Here is a 19732-nt window from a genome sequence, read left to right as displayed (position 1 = left end):
GTTTCTCATCAGTGTTTTAGAGTAGGCGGATTTTTTTTTTCTCACGCGGAAGCCTCACCCACATAAGTTTGGCCCCATGCAGTAAACAAGTTAGTTGATTGGTTTTGCTTTATATACTGTGATTTAATAAGGAAAACACCTACGTAAGCCAGTCCGAGCGGTGTTGGTGGTACCAGTGCCATGCTTTCCATTGGTTCGTGTTTACATGATGCCCACAGGACACGCGGTGATTGGTGGCGCTTCACACGTGACCAGGCAACTTTGTACATTTGACAGGGAGTAGGAGGGTTTTGTGGAGATCAGAAAAACGACAGCGCGATAAAAATTAGTATTGTTGCACTTCACAAATTAATGACCATGAGTTCCTACTTGATAAACTCCAACTATATCGAGCCTTCCTTTCCTCCATGCGACGAATATCAGCAGAGCGGATACATCCCCAACCCCGGTGATTACTACGAGCGGCCAAAAGATACGGGCTTTCCCCATCACGACGAGCCATCCTATCCGAGGTCAAACTACACAGAAACGGGCTACGATTACGGTAATGTCCCCGCCACCGGACTCGATGATTTCGGCGATGGGCATCACACACAGCCGCAACCGGTTCCACAGAGCCACGGTCCTCGCCTTACCGCGGCCCCAGACGGTGGCGCAGGGGCAAATGCCAGCAAAGACTGCAGCCTCGCCAATGAGGTATATCCCGGCGTAGCGAAGGGCAAGGAGCCGGTGGTCTATCCTTGGATGAAAAAGGTCCACTGTAACACCGGTGAGTTATCGTCACGGTTTAATAGCAGAGAAACAACCACTGGAACACACGCAAACCTATTGAGGCAGCACTAGTAGCAGCCCTTACAACAGCAATTTACGACTATCGAGCAGCAGGGTCGGTAATTAAGGACCCTCGTAAATTTTATTGCCTGTGTTCCTCTGTCGGGGCCATGTGCCTTTGTTGCGTTTTAACCCAAACTACCTCCACCACTGGAGCCGAGCCAAACTGTAATATCCAACCCCGCTGTTTATTTAATCATTTCTAAGCTTGATCTGTCCCTGGATGCGAGTGCTTGTACACTCGGTATCTCCACATTTAGGTCATGTCTGTAAACTGAAACAAGACAGAGAGTAAAACAAACAAGGCGGCTACAATTACCACACAAACGGAGACATGTTTTATAGTTTTACCAATCTTGTAATGTGTCCAGTGGAAAAGCTATGGGGTTTAGTATTACGCTATCAGCCTGCATGTAACACCTGCTTGCTTGCCTCTGTATGGCTTTTTCCCCCCAGTCAATGCCAATTACTCTGGAGGAGTGCCCAAGAGGTCCCGCACTGCCTACACCCGCCAGCAGGCTCTGGAGCTGGAGAAAGAGTTCCATTTCAACCGGTACCTGACCCGGCGCAGACGGGTGGAGATTGCGCACACCATGTGTCTGTCCGAGCGCCAAGTCAAGATCTGGTTTCAGAACCGGAGGATGAAGTGGAAGAAGGAGCACAAGCTTCCCAACACCAAGATCCGCTCTTCCAGCTCGGCCTCCTCCTCAGCCTCGGGGGCCCAGCAGCAGCAGATCAAAACAGGCCAGCAGCTTGTCCCCACGCCGTGCACCGCTGGTCTATAGTGCACGAACCCCACCCCAAAAAAAACCTAAACCAGACTGAGATGGCAAATAACACAAGTGGAATTTGATGGACCGATTCTCAGTATTTTACACACATGGTGTTATCTCCTCTCCTTCACCTTGCCTCTGCCATTGGGCCCCTGTCACGTCCTTTGTACCCTTTCCCTCTCCGCTCGTCTTTTCCCCTTTTCAGATAAGCTTGAAATCCACCTTTATTTGCCACGGTGGCAACTGAAGTGTTTATATATTTGTTTATTATTATGAAAGAAGGATAACGCACATTCAAATGTAGGTCTTGGATCAAAAATGTATCATTACACTTAAAATTGAGTGAGGTAAAAGTAAGTTTGAACTCATTTTTATATGTTTTCTTTGATTTTTTTTCCATTTTTTTTATTATTGCTCATGGAAAGTTCTAATATACTTGAAAGATATTTAGCGGGACTCTAGATGCCTGTTAGAAAACCAGACGGCTGTGTTAGAAGTATGGCATCAGTCAGAGTAACAGTAGTTTGTGTGTTTGAGTGGACTGGTTTACTGTTGAATGTAGTCAAGGTGACTTTCACATTTAATGTACATAGACAAATCATAATGAAGGCACAATAAGGAGAGCATTTCGTCGAGTAGAATTATGTTTGTTGGTGTTGTATGGTCTAGTTTTATTTGTGCTAGTGCGTCCCATGTTGTGCTGTGTTCTAAACTGTGAATATTTGTGTGTGTTGTCCCAGTAATGACCGTTGTGATGTAGACTAGTGTAGACTGAATTGTCCTTGTGAAATAAATATGTACTTCACTTATAAGGCTGACATGGCTTTTGGATATTCTGTCATTGTAAATCATTGATGTCATTTGAGCGCAACATGCATTGTTGAAGCCGTGCGTATTTAACAAAATGCCAACTGCGTTTACGTGCCTCCTTTTTCTGGATTCCTAATTTGGGGGGGGGGGGGGGTGCAATTGGATACCTAAGTACTTAATTATATTTAATTATTTCATTCTGCTTGTTTTCATTTCAGTACGTAAGCTTATGCTATTTTTAGATATTTAAAACATTTGGGTCAGTTATCCAGTGTTTGGAGATGCATGCGTAAAATTGTGATTACGTATCCAAGCATTGGATAATGGCCTGCGCCACACGTTAATAATATTTTATATATGTTTTTACATTTTACCTGAATAGAATAAAAATGTATTTTCTATATTTTATGGTTTTTTTGCACGGAGGTTAAGGTGTTAAGGCGCAAAGTTATGCTGTTTCTCTTATACTGAGGAGAATGTGTGTATTCAGAAATGTATCCCTATGCACAAAACCGTGTGTAAAAAAAATGGTACTAATATGTATCGTAATGTTTAACTGCTTCAAAGTCTAATCCGTAAAATGTCCATGAATGTCACGCGCATTTTCATGGATAAATATGAGAAGCAGGGGAAATGTAGGAGACAGGTATCAGCTGCTGACTTTAAGTGTTAAGAGGCTTTGCTGCTGACACGGGAATCCAAAACCAAACCCAAAAGTTAAATGTATCCGGCCACACATATTGTTCTCACTTGCCATTATAAGGAAATCTCAGCCAACCTTAGTGCACTAGAGTGTGAGTGTTGGTCACTACCTGCTACATCCAAACAATAGAGAGTTCAACCAGGGGACACGGTCGACTCTGACCAATCACCAGCTCAGAGCACTCCTTCTGACCCCTGACCTCTCGACACACACAATGTTCAGACCATACATCAGTGTTGAGACCTCCGCGAGCTTTTTTTTTCCTTCTTCTTCTCATTTCAAGATTTACCCAGAGACAGCGCGGAAACAAAAACGGTGTTTAGGTGTTGAATCTCAGCCATGAATCCACCCAAAATTATTCTTAGAGACAGCTCTTCTGCAATTCATCACAGAAACACCCCTGTCAGACCGAGAAGAGAGGGCATATATGAGCAGAAACATGTCGGTATTGTGTATGTAATTTAGTGTGATTTCAAATATATTTAGGCACTAATGGTTTCTGTTCTATTTAAGCAATGGCACAGTGAAAATATCAGCAATGCATTTAAAAGTAAATTATGTAAAATTGACATTCACCAAAATTCCCACTTTAGAAGCCAGAATAACAAACATGTGATATTTATAAATGGCCTATTATTTTAGGAGTACAGCTTTCCATCTTTTTTCGTATCTTTGTTGCATCTCACAATTATTAAATGAATTTGTCTATAAAAAAAGAGAGAAAACTGAAGCAGTCTTTGTGCAGTACTGGCTGCAGACATGGAAGCTGTGCAGAAGATGGCGTTGAGGCTGATTGACACCGATTTTGCGCAGACTACAAGAAGTTAAATTAGAGTTTTGAAGTCATTTGATTCGCGAATAGAGGTCACTTCCAATGTGCTGAAATTTTAATTCGCCCATTCACGTGACTTGTTGAATAATGAATGCCCCGGGGTCAGAAATAGATCTGAAAATCTGCCTTATTTTCATTTTGAAGTGATCCTCTGCAGGGTGCGAGTCAGATCTCTTCTCCCCCTGACAAAACTCTATCCTCTGGACACAGACCGTCATGACTTGTGAGTAGATATGGCTGCTTTTTTCACCTTTTTAATTATGTGGAAATCTTAAAAAAAAACCTGTGTAAAATATCCCGGAAGTGCAGTGTGTTTGATGATTTTTGGGCGCATACACAGTACGCACGTAGATACTTTAGGATGATCTGTTTAAATTATATAAACTGTTCTCGGCTGTACATTGCAGTTAAGTTTCTGAGGTTTCCAATTTTACATTTTGCTTGTTATTAAACTCAAAAGTCATTTTCCTATTTATGTTATTGACAAACCTTTTATTTGACTTTTTATGTGAGATTTATTACTAGAATGAAAATGTATTTTGTGTTTAAATGTTATGTATATCATTTTTGAACCTTGTATAATGCTGGACCTTTCAGTAAATATGATACAAGACAAAAAAGTCTAATTTTTCATAACTTATTTCACAAGACATGAATAGGGATGATGAAAATCAACCAGCACTTTGCCACTGACGTTTTATGAGACTAAATCATTCCCCAAATTTGGTTTAAAATGAGTGAAACTGCAAACGTTGCTGCAGAGTTAGGAATATAGTGTGAGTGTAGCTGGAACTTTTCTAGGTGTGAAGTAATACAATCACTTGATATGAAAAGTACTAATAAAAAAAGCTCATAAAATGCTGCATGTCTTTAAAGGTGCAACGTAGCAGTTTTAATAACTTTTGAAAGCGTACATTTTTAGGAAATATATTCATGTCAAATTGGAGTAATGAAAGAAAATGTATTTAAACAGCAGTAACAAAGCAAAGGGAGTATCTTTGGCGTCTAAAAGTTGTCAGGACAACTCAGAATGAAAGGGCCTTTCAAAGAGAGTCCACAACGAACAATACAGACATGTTAAACATTAACAAAGTCCTTAGGGTATGTGTGACAGTGTCGATTATTATTATTATTCCTGTGATTATTGTCCTATTTTGCACTTACCTCCAAAATTTTTACTGCTACTAAAATGCAAATTATATGTGACCTCTGAACACCTTTCAGTGATACAAAAGAGCCAATAAATTCAACATGAAAATTCACATTTGCTTTATTACAACCACCTACAAGTAAAACAAATCCACCGTGGTCCGCCCCAGTGCTGGTCTGCGTTCAGGAGAGATGGCTCCAGGTCAGTTTACGGCGTTGAATTTCGCATTAGCCTTGATGTTGGCCGGTGTAAACCTCGCAGAAAGAGTTATCTTCGGCTGAGTGTATCGGTAACCCAAGCCTGGCTGTTAAGAGCTCCGAGTGTCAACATTGTGGGAAGATATGGACCGCCGTCTGGCCAACATCCAGAGGTCTGCGACTCTAACTCCTCTTCGCTGACAGAGATAAGGAGCCTTGATTTGTGTAAATAACTCTAAAACATTTGTTCCATGCTAAAACAGCTGAGATGTAAAACATAATCAATCAACTACTACTTTAGTGCAAAGAGAAAGTGTAAAAAGTGCAACAAAAAAAAAGAAGAAAGTAGGCTACCAGCTGAAGGCCGTTTGGTTTCCATCTTCTCCTTGTGTTTTGAACCCAAAATAACTCCCCACTCGACTCTGTATGCCTCTACCCGGGTCAGGGAAAAGTTCAGGTGCAGTGGCGAAAGGCAACGTGAAATTGCCTCTAGTGCACGGTCATGTCGAGCCAAATAATCCTGCTGACAGCTCTGCATCTGTAAATGGAGAAAAATAACAAAGAGGGCAAAAATCACACACAGACGCAAACATACATGCTGATTGACAATTCACAAACGTTCAATCTTATCCGTGCGTAAAAGTAAATTCGTCTTCTCATCTTGCTGAAGGTGAATTAATAAGAGCAGGTCTGCTTCTCTTCCTGTCTTTAAAAAGTTTACCGCTCAAGTTGTAGTTTGAGAAGACAAAAGACTGGTGTGGGAGTGGGATGCTGCCCATGTCCGCCCCGAATGATTAATAGATGTGGTGGGATTTTTCCACGCCCGCTGCTCAGTGTTGACGGAAAACAAGCGCCAAACGGTGCCGAGAAGAGAGAAGTTCTTCCGGTCACTACTTTTTTAGTAATACCTGGGGCTTGCAGAAACCAGATATGGCGCACGCATGACACACTCTTATGATGGTGAATTGGTGAGTATTATGCTGGTTTTGGCAGACTACAGCAGAATTATACCTTATTCGGCACTTTTTGACATCTTACCTCCCCCTCCCATCTCCAAATGCTCCAAAACTCTGCCTTTTGCACAAACCTGTAATTTCTACCATCACTCAGCTGGTCATAGGAAACGCGTAAGCACATGTAGGTCGAATGGGGGGTCCATGTACTGATCAGCGGGGTCGAGCAGCTACACTTTGGTTGCTTCACCTCCACTTTCCGCTCACTGCTGACTGACACGCACCCCTCACGACCACCAGCACGCACACCCTCCTTATGTAGGACAGGTAAATGTGTGAAGTTTTGTTTCTATATAGCCAACAGCATGCAGGCTTTTGCTGATGGAGCACCAAAGGCTGACTAAGTGGTGCTACACCCGAAACGCGGGGCTGAGAATTGGGAGGGGGCGATACTGAGTTCTCTGTGAGGCACTGGCTGTATTGTAGAGATGAGTTATAATTATGAGACCTTTGAATAGTATTTTCGAGGGGAAAGCCCTCTCCATCTCACATAGTGCGAATTATCACGCTACAGTGCAAAACATTCTCGCTTTAGCGTGGCTCAGAGCTGTGGCTGCGCTTGAAACTGAGCATAATACAGCAGGATTAGCCTGAGAGCTCTTTCAGGGCGCTAACAGGCACCAAATATATGGCACTTTAAAACTGACAGAACAGTCTTTCCCTCTGAATGGGCGACACGTGGAAAAGCTGCTTCTCTGCGAGAGACTTGCTCCTCTGCCAGATACATTGCAGTGTCACATACCCCTCTTTTTTCTCCCTCCAAACAGATCCGTTTCTCCTCAGGGGCAATGACTGCCTCCATTAATGATTCACGGGCTCAAATAAAAGGGATTTAAGTTGACGTTGCGTCACGTGAGCGAGGCGCATAATACTGCGCGATGTTATGGCACGGGGAAGAAAACTGGAGCCCCGGTCTGGCCATATGATGCTGATTAAATACGGGTTACCCCCACTTTCCGTGAGGGGAGTCCGGGCTTTGTAGTTTGTTTATCGTGTGGAGAAAAAGAAAAGAGAGGCAGACTAAAAGAGAGACGATCCCGGTTTTGTGGATGTATACTGCTGTCACGGACGGATATGTTTTTCCACGCGGACAGAGTCAGAGCCAGAGCTTTGGGAGGATGGATTTTATTTTAAGGTATTTCCGCCGATTGTTCATTACTGTCGTGAGTTATTGCTGCGCGAGACAGAGGTCAGTTAAAAAAAAAAAGAGTCCAGAGTTTTTGGCAGGGTGAGAACACCGACAGGTAGCAAGCAGATATCGATATTCACTTATCTGTATATCTCAGATTCATATAGTGGATCAAGCGACATATAAATAGGCCTAGATTATTTAGACACAGCATGTTTAGGTGTAACTAATGAAGGATTTATCAGGGGGACACATTCAAATCCACCCACTGTTCCATTTTAGGCTACACACTATAATATATCCATTATTCGTTTGAGTGTAAACTAAAAATAAAGCAGCATGAACAGATTTTTTTGTTTGTATTTCAATCACATCTTTAATTGGACGAGCAGCTATTGAGACAAGTAGGCCTGTATTAACATTTGTAAATAAAGCGGCCATTTAAATATCGTCTTCCAAGGGGGAAAAAAACCCAAACAAAGCGCGTGGCCGTTCCAATGTGCAGCGCCTGCCTATAAAACCAAACATCTGGTGTATTTACGTGGAATTTTTTTTTTAGCGTAAATGATACATCAAGATGAGCTCCATAAAAAAAAGTAGGGGAAAGCGGTGGGGTTGTGTCGCTCCGCCAGGGAAACGAGGATATAATGGAAGACGGAGTGCCATCCAGGACCGCGCGGCCGCGCTGGGGTCACGGCGCTCCTGCTTGATTTATGGGCGCGGGGACTTGGGGAAGATGGTGCGCGAGAGCTAATGACTATTCGATCCGTTTGTGGAGAAAATGCTTACCGGCCCGCCGGGAAACAACAACAACGTTATTTGCATAGACCCATTTTTATTTTATTAGTGATATTACGCTTGATAGGCAACAATATCTAGTTGTTATGTTTTGTGTCAGATGCATTTCTGCCTTTTTATTTATGCGTTTTGCTTACTGGTCATTAATAGTCTTGTGTTGAATGATGGATATATTTTAGTTGATGTTTTGTTGCAAAATGTTAAAAGAAATCAAGAAGTTATGGTTCACTGAAGCTGCAAAGACATGATTAAAAACATAAAAAAATAAAAATATTAAGCCTGCTACAAAATACATATGCTACATTTTGACCTAAAAATATATCTTCAAAATACTCGTAGCCAACTGGATTAAACTGGATTTAGGATAGCCTAAATTTGCAGATCACAGTTTTCTTTTTTTGTGCCACTAAAAAACAGGGCCTCAACATATTAGCGCAACAAAGTCTAGTTTTTAATTAAGTTTTCTAACCTTACAGAGAGCGCCTATCTGAAAATAACATTCACACTAATATACTCGATAATATACACATTACAAGGTTGTATCATCTTCTGAGAAATTGAAAATATTTATTCCACTCCTCATTGCAGAATTCCAGCCAAGTAAATTCAGGCCATCGCACGGTCTCCGAGACACCTTGAACTGCCTTCGGTAAGTCCATATATCTTTATTGATTTGTGTTATGAATGCTTGATGGTGATATCCTTATTCAATTTCTAATAAGTGCCACACACGCCCACCGAGGCACTCGCAGGGATAGAGAAGCAGCCTATGGCTTGTACATTTCCTTGTAGCAGCAATATGACCAGTCTGAGAGCAATAATTCCTTCTCTTCCACTTGTCTTTGTGGTGTAATTTGTCACTATAAAAGTGACGAGGGGAATCGCAGCTCTTGGAGCGGTGCCTCACTCCTTTCGAAAACTACTCTCTGTGAAAGCCATCTGCCCGTGCTGTAGTTTACTGGCTGAAATTTCAAAAAAATGTTTTCTCTTTCATCAACATTTCAGATTTTTTTGTTGTTCTTCTTCTTTTTACGCCTTTTTATGCACGGCAGCGCGACCACCACCACCTCACTGACATTTAACCCTCAGCTCAGGGCCAAATTAAAGAGAGAGACGAATCAGCGTTTTAGGAAAGCACAAAGAAGTAAATAATTATACAAAGTAAAAAAGACCAAATAGCTGAGTTGGCTAAAAAAACAACCTCACCCGTGAATTTTTGTCCCACTCACCCTCCCACGCCGTCCGTGTGTTCTACCTTTTTGTAATTGTGTCACTGAATTTTTGTCCCAGAGCCTGAAAGCAGCAGAGAAGCAGCTCTGGACGTGTTTACAGCCTGGGGATCCTGAGAGGACATAAATCTATTTTTTCAGTTTATCTTTTGGCTACTAAAGACAGCATTACCATGCAGAGGGATTCCCCCTGCTGCCGGCTCCCTGCTCCCCTGCTCCTCGCTGCCTGCATGTCCTCCGCTCTGCCTTTTGGTTGATGAAACCTCTTCCCATTTTTCACACCGTGCTCCTGGTGGGGTTTTTCCCTTGATATACATCGGCTTTGATGTGAAGTTTGTTGTGCCTTCTAATCTTAAAAAGAAAAAAAAATATTCATGTTGTATTCTTCATTCAAGAAGCCATGCAGCCACACTTCTGGTTCAGCGGTGAATCAGAAACGAAAACGATTTGTGCGTCCTTGTGCCAAAAGACCGAGGAGTATATTTAAAAAAAAAAATGCGGGTTAATGATTAAGCCGTGGTTAGACGTCCTTTAAGTCCCATGGAAATGTTAATGCAGCATGGTCAGCAGCTGATTATTCCTTTGTATTCTACTCTCTCCTGCATATCTTCCTCAAGTCTGATAATTCCACTCAAGACGTGGAGTAAATAATAACAAAAATATTTAAAACACTGGGGATGGACTTGCATGCTATTTGTAACGAGGTATTATGTTTTTTCTAGGCACACTACCTCATTTGGTTGGGGGAGGAGGAGAGGCAGCCACTTGATTTGAACTGGCTTTCCAAGGCGCAACTTCATTTGCATAATTTTTCTTGTCTATGGTGACGCTCTGGTTCGGGGCAGTTCACTGGTGTCTGCATGGTACTGGTGAAGGATCACAGAGTCCAGCATAGCCTTGGCTGAGTTTAATATTGCTATGAAGCCCTGGCCATTGCTCTATGAACAGGACGATAAATTCAATCTTGAGGCCAGATAACTCTTATCTCGCTGACCCGACTGCTCACGCCTGCTTTCGTAATCTCAGTTTACCCATCCACGTCGAGTAGGGAGAAAAAAAAGACAAGGAAAAAGGAAAGGGATTTCTCTCGGCTCTTCCCTTTTTTGTTGTGGCTGCTAATGCCTGGTGTATGGCAGGGCGCAGTCTGCTGCTGCTGCTGCTTCAACCCAGCCAGCCCTGCCTTTAAACTTTTCTCTGGATTACTGCTTTGATCGATTTCGTCGCTGAATGAGAAAATATTGCTTGGTGCTCTGCATTCGTCGTCAGAGGATAAGGTAAGCAGGCCAGAAATAGGCTCCCTCGGTTGTAAATGGCGGAGTTTGTGTGTCGCGCGGTGATTTATCACCGTATGACTTAGATCTCGGTTCAGGAAGAGTTCACACACACACAGTCGGGCAGCCAGATTTCTCTAACGTGGAGCAGAGTGCTACACAGAAAGCTCAAGTCTGTCTTTTGTTTCTCTTTTTCTGCCATTTATGACTATCGCAATGGCTCGCCAGGAGATAGACCACAAAGCTTTCTGATATCTTTTCCAGGTCATTATGAGCAGCAGATACAGTGAAGACACCTTCTTTCAGTCTGCGGTTAAGCTGCGTTGAGGGCAAGCTGAGGGCTCATTTTGTACAGATTTGCTTCTTGTTATGCACGGCTCCAGAGTGAACCGACTTTTTCACTTTCATTTCTTAATGTATGCTTTCTCATAATGCATTTAGTGTAAGCTTTGCTCTGGGACTATATCATATATTATAGCCTACCTAAATAAATATTAAATAAGTAGCTTATACTAATGATTTTATTGTAGCTTAGTAATAATACGTCATGGTATGGCTTTGCAATTAGACACATGTCCTTTCAGTTTCAGCAAATACAATTCTGAAATTGAGGTTCCAATCAAATAATTAATTTAATTTAATTTTTATTTATTGTATTTAATGTCCACAATTATCTGGTGCTAAACTGATACGGCTGCAGTGGTTTAATCTACTGGGCAAACAAAAGAACTGCATGACTCAAACAAAATTAAATAGCAGATGAATCTGGCGGGTTTTAAAAAAATCTATTTATATTGTAATGTTTTTTAAGCAGTTACCTTATTATTATTGTTGTTATTATTGTTGTTGTTATTATTGTTATAATTATTATTATTGTTATTATTGTTATAATTATTATTATTGTCGTTATTATCATTATTATTAGTATGTTTGCATTGCACACCGCTATTTAATGGTTTAAAAACACAGTGGTTCCACATAAAATATTCTACTATTTCATTAGTAATGTCATTTCTCTAAGAATGACCTTCTGGATGTGTGTCTATTATGGTGTATAGTTTCCCCAATAATCGTTTAGATCCCCATGGTTCTGAGTGAATGATGGTGGTTTAGCAGCAGGCTCTATAGCTGTTCATCCCGGGTTTCTGTCCGTCTAAGTACCGGGCTTGGCTGCTTACCAGGCCGCTCATTCTGAGCAGGCCGTCCCGGCTCGCTGACCCCCATATATCACCAGGACGGGCCGCCGCTCAGACAGCACCGACAGCAGCCATTATTATGGGCCTGCAAGGAAAAGTTCACACCGTGGTCATGAAGATGCACGGATGCCCGCCCGGTTTTTCAGGTTTCCTCACCGGCCCTTCCATTTAGCCTATCTTACAGCATACAAAGAAAAAAGTAGAAGAGAATGCGGTTGTTTATGCTTTGCACCAAGAGGCCGGGGAAGCACAGCACGTATATATATTACTAACAGTGAAAAACAAACACTAAAAATAGTTAAAAGCTTGTGGGCCACACGGAATGTTTTCACTCGCTACACGAGAAATAAGATATACTGTTGACAGCTCTGTTGGTAGAATAACATTGTAACAGAAATATTATTTTCCAGTGTGGTAACCCGCTAATAAGTTATTTCTACAGCACCAGTTTAACCTCTCTTTAAGGTGTACCCTAACTTTATATTCAGTTTCATGGTTAATAGGCTCAAGCCTTAAAATGTCATGCAGTTTCTTGTTAGGTCCCAAAATTGGTTTGGCCATCTGAAATGCTTTTGAAAGGGTTTTTGTTTTAATGTTGTTTGGCACAGATGGTAATACAAGGTTAGTGTGTGCCTTTGTGCCCTGTGTAAGCCATAAGGTAAACGGTAATAGTCTACAGAACTGTTGGCCCTATCTTGCCTTCATAGTCTCCAGTGTCAGGCCTGTATTGAAAAGTAAGATGGATCGCCACCATTTCTTCTCCTCACAGTGCTTCTTGTAACCCTAGGTTCACCCGAGGAGGCCATTGGCGGAGAGGCGTCACGTGACCACGGGGTGCCAATGTTATTCTACAAGGGTGTCAAGACCCTGTCAGTTTCTGAAATAAATATTGGGAAACGGCGAGATGCAAAAGGCAACCTACTACGACAGCTCCGCAATTTACAGTGGCTACCCATATCAAAGCGCAAATGGCTTCAGTTATGATGCCAATCAGGTCCAATATCCCCGGGCCTCTCATGTGGAAAGTGAGTACCATCGACCTGCCTGTTCCCTGCAGTCTCCTGACGGCTCCGTGGCTCTGCAGAAGCCGGGGGAGATTGCGGAGACCTGCGACAGGACCACAGCCATTCAGGCGGCGCAGTCCAAGGTTCATCCCGAAAGCAATCAACCGCAGGTGCCGGTGTCAGGCCCACCCCCTCCCTCACAATCCCCTGGTGCTATCAGCCAAAATACAAGCAACGGGTCCAACCAACCCAGCGCCAAGAACGGCTCCCCGACCTCCTCTACTCACGGTAAACAGATCTTCCCCTGGATGAAGGAAAGCCGTCAGAACACCAAGCAGAAACCAACCAGTAGCTCCAGTTCAGGTACAACCTAAACACTGCTGCTGCTGACATACACACAACCTGCACAACCTGATAACCAACCAAAAGAACGTTACATAAGTTTTGTTGAGGGTGGACATACAATATAGGGGATGGTTGAGGAATGAGGACGAGGAGGGGGCTAACCGCAACAGTGGTTTTACTAACCATGTGTGCCATGGTCACATAAGTGTAAATTTTACTCTGTATTTATACTTCAGTGGTTTGTGGTATATTCATATAGTTTGTTCCCTCTATGGGATCTTTCAGGAAGTATGAAAACTCAAAAATGAACACAGCGTGCATTCAACGCCTCAATTACACAGTCAGTATGCACAAGCATTGCTTTTATTGTGGGCACATCGTATATGTGAAGGGATGAAGAAAATCTATAAAATTCTCCAAAAGTCTTGGGTCAAATTTTGGGCCAAATGTTATAGACTTGAAGACTGTACTATAACATAAAGTCATTTGCCTTAACATTGCGACTATAGCCTCCACCATTTGTTGTCCCTGTGGCCTGCATGTGACCTCTTCCTACTGTAAACAGGCATGTCCACTGATCACATAATGTTCCCAGAGAGACAACAAACAAACACGCACAACAGTTGTTTCAGTTTGTCCTGATGTTTTGATTAGAGGGAAACTTGGTGGGTCACTTTGGGGGGTTTATGTTTGGGGGTGTTTATTTACACAGGGCCAACCTAGAAATCCAGAGATGCTCATCTTCCCATGGCCTTCTTATTTTGTGAAATATGTAGATAATCTTCTAATTAAGTCATGAACTATGTTCTACAGTAAGAGTTGAAAATGAAAAGTAACATGATGCCTTTTAGCGTGATTTATGTTTAGGAAGGTGTTTTCAATTATTTTTTAACAGCATGTTAAGGTGCTCACCTTTATGGAAAGCATTTTACGCCCCATTTTACGCACGTACGTAAACCAGATCCTGATTTGATTATAGGGAAACTTGGTGGGTCAGAGTGGTTGGTGGTAGTTTGGAGTTTCACAGAGCCAATCTGACTCTCATCTTTCTGCGGCCTCCACATTTTGAAATATGTGGGTAATTTAAGAATTAAATCATAGTTACTCTTCTACAGAAAGACTTGCAGCAGCAAGTAATCCAACGCAGTATAAAACCCTTCATTGTGATTTATGTAGGGAAGGTGTCATTAATTTTTAACAACACGTTGAAGTGCTAACATGTATGGGAAGCCTTTTACGCACGTTTTACGCACGCACGCTATACCTTAATCATTTTTATCATGGTCACTCTATGCTTAAGATATGCAGCAAGCCTTTTACGCACGAATCCCAAATGCGTCTCATTTATGAATCAAGCAAACTAGCCTTTCTTTGAAAATTAATTAATGGATTATCATCGTTTTTTACAAGTGATTGACCTGAATAAGTGGATATCCCTCCTAGTCCTCGTGTTAACTTCTCTTTCATCTCTGTAATAACCTAATGGGTCGGGTTATGTCATGCTGCATTCCTTTTGCTCCAGGTCTGGGCGACAGGTAGTGAAATTTATTAAGTGTTGGCCGCCTGCCACAGCAGTAGTACACCTTGCTATTCTTCAGCCAAGCACCAACCTCTTAGAAGGGGAGACTTATCAGTAAGGGCAAGGTGAGCTGTTTTATACACCCTGAGGAATACATAATGCTTATGTTTGCATTACGCGTGTGCTACCGTATGACTACGGGGGAAGATGAGGGTCAAATGTTTTAGTAGCATATCTGAGCTTACCTGCTTCCATATCAGATATTGACCTACTATCCTCCAGTTATACCTTTTGCTCTGCAGTTAGTGTAACGTGCACAGAGACGCATTTTCTATCCATTGATCGTTAATTGTCTTTTAGAACCCTGATGATAACCCATGTGCTTTGCAATAGGGAGCAGATTGATTAAACTGTTAAGATGTTTGCACCATGGCGCGCACATGCACACGCATGCGTAGTGAGGGAGGAAGGGAGAGAGGGTTGGTGGTGGTGGTTTGGGGGTGGTGGGGGGTGCTGATAAAACTCTTATTTCCTCTATTTAAGTAGTGGGGCATATTAAGTACAGGGCATATATATCTAGTAAACTGTTCTCATTATCCAACCTTCCACCCAACCCCCTCCTGATGTTGGAGAGTTTTCTAATCAGCTGTTTTTTTTTGCTCTCTCTCTCTCTCTCTCTCTCTCTCTCTCTCTCTCTCTCTCTCTCTCTCTCTCTCTCTCTCTCTCTCTCTCTCTCTCTCTCCCTCTCTCTCTCTCCCTCTCTCTCTCTCTCTCTCTCTCTCTCTCTCTCTCTCTCTCTCTCTCTCTCTCCATCCCTGTAATAATGGATTACTGATTGACACCCTCCTCTCCTCCTCCCTGACAGTGGAGAGTTGTCCCGGAGACAAGAGTCCTCCGGGGTCAGCAGCATCGAAGAGGGCTCGGACAGCTTACACCAGCGCCCAGCTAGTGGAGCTGGAGAAGGAGTTCCACTTTAACCGGTACCTCTGCAGACCCCGGAGGGTGGAGATGGCCAACCTGCTCAACCTCACCGAGAGACAGATCAAAATCTGGTTCCAGAACCGTAGGATGAAATACAAGAAGGATCAAAAAGGCGTCGGAATGATGCCTTCTCCTGGTGGACAGTCCCCTCGGAGTCCTGTTGGTCCGGCCTCCGGTGGCGGTGGAGGATACCTCAACTCTATGCATTCTCTTGTAAACAGTGTACCTTATGAATCCCAGTCGCCAACGTCTTACAATAAACCTCATCAAAATGCATACGGTATGGCCACGTCATACCCCCCTCCTTTAAACAGCTCGCTCAACAACTGCCCGCCCTCCCAGAAGAGGTATCCTGGGACCGACTCGGCCACGCCCGAGTATGACGCACATCCTCTCCAAGGCAATGGCAACTACGGGACGCACATGCAGGGCAGCCCCGTTTATGTTGGCGGAGGTTACATCGACTCAATGCCTAATTCTGGGGCCTCCGTTTTCGGTCTAACCCACCTCCCGCACCCGCCGTCCGCAAACATGGACTACAATGGAGCAATCACAATGGGCAACAGTCAGCATCACGGAGTGTGTGATCCAACACCGACGTACACAGACCTAACGTCGCACTATACTCAGGGAAGAATCCAGGAAGCGCCCAAACTGACGCATCTGTAGCTATGGCGCTACCCCCGGATCACTCCGCCCATTGTCTTATCCACCTCCAGACACATTACTGCTTTGTTTCTGCGCCTCCTCATGGCTCCCACCTTCTCTCTGCTTTTGTTTATGTTTTCTATAGTTTGATGTGTGAAGTAGCGTAGGATAAATAATCACGACTTGCTTGAATTGTTTCTCTATTTGCTCGTGTCATTGTCTCAAATAGACCTTTATCTGGGCTGTAGGACGTCTAGAGCGGGAGGGAGGGGGGCACAGTATATGCACAGGCCTATTTAATCTTTTTTTTCTTCTTTTTCTTTAAATCTTGTTTTAAAATCGAAACTCAAACAGGGTATTATGAACATATGTTATTCATTGTTAATGTGAATTTGTCCGTATTTTATTTATCCGCAGTTGAAGAATTGTGTTTTTGCATTTTGTTGCACTTGTGAGAGGATCCTTCAGAGCCACGAGTTGGGATTAGGAGAGAAATACATGTTCCAAACAAGGGTCATGAGCTTACACACAACCTCCCTTAATGTTATTTATTATGTTCGGTGTAAAAAAAAAGAAAAGAAAAAGTCCTTTAGTATTATTTGACACCCCTGTGATCTTTGTGTGGGGAGAATGTTGGTGAATATTAGCGTCTCATTTCCCTCCAGCCCTTACATGTAGTCTGCAAGAAGCTCCTCAGCAGCAGCAGCAGAATTGCACCATGTTGCTATTTTCGGCTCTGTTTCCATTTTTTCCCTTCTTCTTCTTCTTCTTCTTCTTTGAGGAGGTGTTTTTATTTCTCAGTGAATGTAAAAATCAATCAGTCATGCAATAAGGGTGGAACGAAGGACACACGTTAGCAGTTTCTTTATTGAAGAAAAAAAAAGAGAAACAGACATCCTCATTTTTTTTCGATGTCATACATTCCATGCTGCTCCAGTTTGAAGAAATAAATAAAAGAATTGAAATATATTTAAAGCATATCCTTCCATTTGAATTCAGATGCATCTCAGAAGCATTTCACATGATGACAAAATTAAAACGAAAGCAGTTTCTTAAAATAAAAATATATATATTTCTAGGGTTGCAGTTATACAGTATTATTGTTGCTATTTATTTCATGACAGTATAGAATTGAGGAGACGATAATTTAAAAAAAAGCAAAAATACACATTTGTAGACAATTAGCAGCATATACTAATAAAATGCTACCATTTAAATAAGAACTCATGCTTTTAATTGGTGAATCTATATATTTGTTAATTATTTTTACATATGAAAAAATGTGGAACCATTGGGCTTAAATCACTTCAATAACAATAGAGGAAATGGCTGCAGATAATGTCAAATATTGAATAAAGGCTACATGATTTCCTTCCCCTCCTCTTGATTCGACGTGAAGAAAACTCTCGGGTGGCCCTCTCCGCTCCTCTCATCTGCGTGGGCACATCCATAATAATAAAAATGTCACCGGGGCCCTCCTGGAGATTCTGTAAGAAGACAACAAGCTAAATGAGAAATCGTTTGGAAAAATAATTCCCTGATATGTTCAGTCAGTCAAATGCGGTCAGAGAGGATACAGGCTGAACTGGAGTCATAACGGGGCTTATTTGTCTCATTATTGTGCAGATTTTGCAGACAGCCAGTTGTAGAGCCGGTCCAACGCGAAATGCCTCGGTTATGATGCTGGTTACAGAGAAGGAAATTATCACTGGAAAGCTGAAATGTGTGTGTGTGTGTGTGTGTGTGTTGCTTAAATGAAGGGGCTGCTCAGAAAATATCTTCAATTTTAGAAGAACAATTTGATGTTTGTTTTTGTTTTTTTCTATAATAATTTACAAGCATTGCTGAATGTCCACAATATAATACACATGGAGCTCAAATGTTTTGTAATTTTCTGATTCGTTTTTCTAGGGAGAAAAAAAAGCAGAAATATTTGGATGCTTAACGAGTTTTGTACCTTTCTCATCAAATTATGAAAACCCGCCTATTGTAACATGTTTACTCTTTACGTCTTTGTGCAACTGTAGAAGAATTGTTTCTCTGATTTTTGCACCAAGAAATCATTTTCAATCCCAATCTGATTGATACAACAGCATGAACATTAGTAGCCCTGACATATGGTTAGCAGGGAAACCTAGAACAATTGCACCATGGTGTGTCAGAGCAAAAAAAAAAAAAAAGCTGATGTACTCAGTATATCTGCATCCAACACAGACATACACACACGAGCACACATGTACGCGCATACACAGCAAGATACTGATTTGACCCATACGCGCCATACACAGGTAGCACATAAATAACGTTTTAACTTAAACAGGAGATTTGTATTTCTTTCATTGCATTTCTATCCGTGGGAAAATGGTCCTAAATCAATCCTGCTGTAAAGACAAGTGTGTAGGACAGGCTTGGGGTCCACTAAATGCCGCCACCCACTCCTTTCCTTGCACACAAAGACTGTGCGTAATTCCAAAAGACCCATCCATCTCCTTCCCTAGCAACTCTGTCCTTCACCACACAAGTCTGCCCTGCTCACAAACCTGCATGTCTTACCAAAAACGACATATAAGGTGCATGTCCTTGTGTAAAATCGCCTTCTCATTTAAAGAGAATAAAAGCCAGGTGGGAGAAGCAGCTTCGCCCTACTCACCGTTGGCGAGTTACCCCCTCCTCAAAAAGGAAATGGTCGCATCATGTGTAGTTGGATTCTTATTTATCTTTTTAAACATCCCTCCAGCGACAGCCTGGCTATAACTGCGAGCAGAAACTGGTTCTAATCTGAGTGACCAGTGTTTCTGGCCGCTTCCTGGCTGCATTTGATCCGGGGGAGAGTTAGAAGCCTTAAATGTGTTGTGAGGGCACCGAGCTGTCAGACCTTTTGGCGAGTAAGATTGATCGCGCACAGGCTTCCAGGACTCTTTGTTTGGTATATAAGCAACAAACTGAGAGAGGCCTACCACTTCTCTTCTTCCCCTCTCTTACACACCAAGCCATATTTTTGGAATGAATGAATGAGAATACAACATTAACTGTTTGACGAAAAACATCCCAAATGTGGCTTTCAGATTATACTGGAATGGGCTATAAAACCAAACACTGCGGGGAAAGAGATCTTCAGAAACATTTCCATATAGCCTGCATAATAGTTGCAGATGGATTCGTTGTGAATGGTCGATTGTAACCGTGGTGGTTTTCACTCCATTAAAATTTCAGGTAGAATTAATGTTGGAATCACAGCAGGAGACTCTCTTAGCATTTCTAGCCACTGTCCTCCAAGTTAACCCAGGTTTAGCCTTGTGGCTT

At 42.3% G+C, this 19732-nt stretch overlaps 2 protein-coding genes across 4 annotated transcripts; both read left to right on the top strand.

Moving 5' to 3' along the window:
* Window positions 1-293: 293 nt before the first annotated feature.
* hoxa4a (homeobox A4a) lies at window positions 294-2422 on the top strand. The gene is made up of 2 exons (XM_062435538.1): window positions 294-769; window positions 1288-2422. Exons 1-2 carry the CDS (start codon window positions 352-354, stop codon window positions 1614-1616), a joined length of 747 nt encoding a protein of 248 aa, XP_062291522.1. The 5' UTR covers window positions 294-351; the 3' UTR covers window positions 1617-2422.
* A 10349-nt stretch (window positions 2423-12771) lies between these two features.
* hoxa3a (homeobox A3a) lies at window positions 12772-17574 on the top strand. 3 transcript variants are annotated; one of them, XM_062435992.1, is made up of 3 exons: window positions 12772-13299; window positions 14409-14414; window positions 15666-17574. In XM_062435992.1, the coding sequence occupies exons 1-3, from the start codon at window positions 12837-12839 to the stop codon at window positions 16448-16450; spliced, it is 1254 nt and encodes a 417-aa protein (XP_062291976.1). In that variant the 5' UTR covers window positions 12772-12836; the 3' UTR covers window positions 16451-17574. The 3 variants fall into 3 exon arrangements, with proteins under 3 accessions (XP_062291976.1, XP_062291978.1, XP_062291977.1); XM_062435994.1 differs by lacking the exon at window positions 14409-14414 and having other exon boundaries at window positions 12772-13293; XM_062435993.1 differs by lacking the exon at window positions 14409-14414.
* The last annotated feature ends 2158 nt before the right edge of the window (window positions 17575-19732 follow it).

Source organism: Scomber scombrus, chromosome 16 (assembly GCF_963691925.1).
Source record: "Scomber scombrus chromosome 16, fScoSco1.1, whole genome shotgun sequence".
NCBI classification, from domain to species: Eukaryota; Metazoa; Chordata; class Actinopteri; order Scombriformes; family Scombridae; genus Scomber; species Scomber scombrus.
Note: the sequence above shows the minus strand (reverse complement) of the source record. Positions and strands in the feature narration are given on the sequence as shown.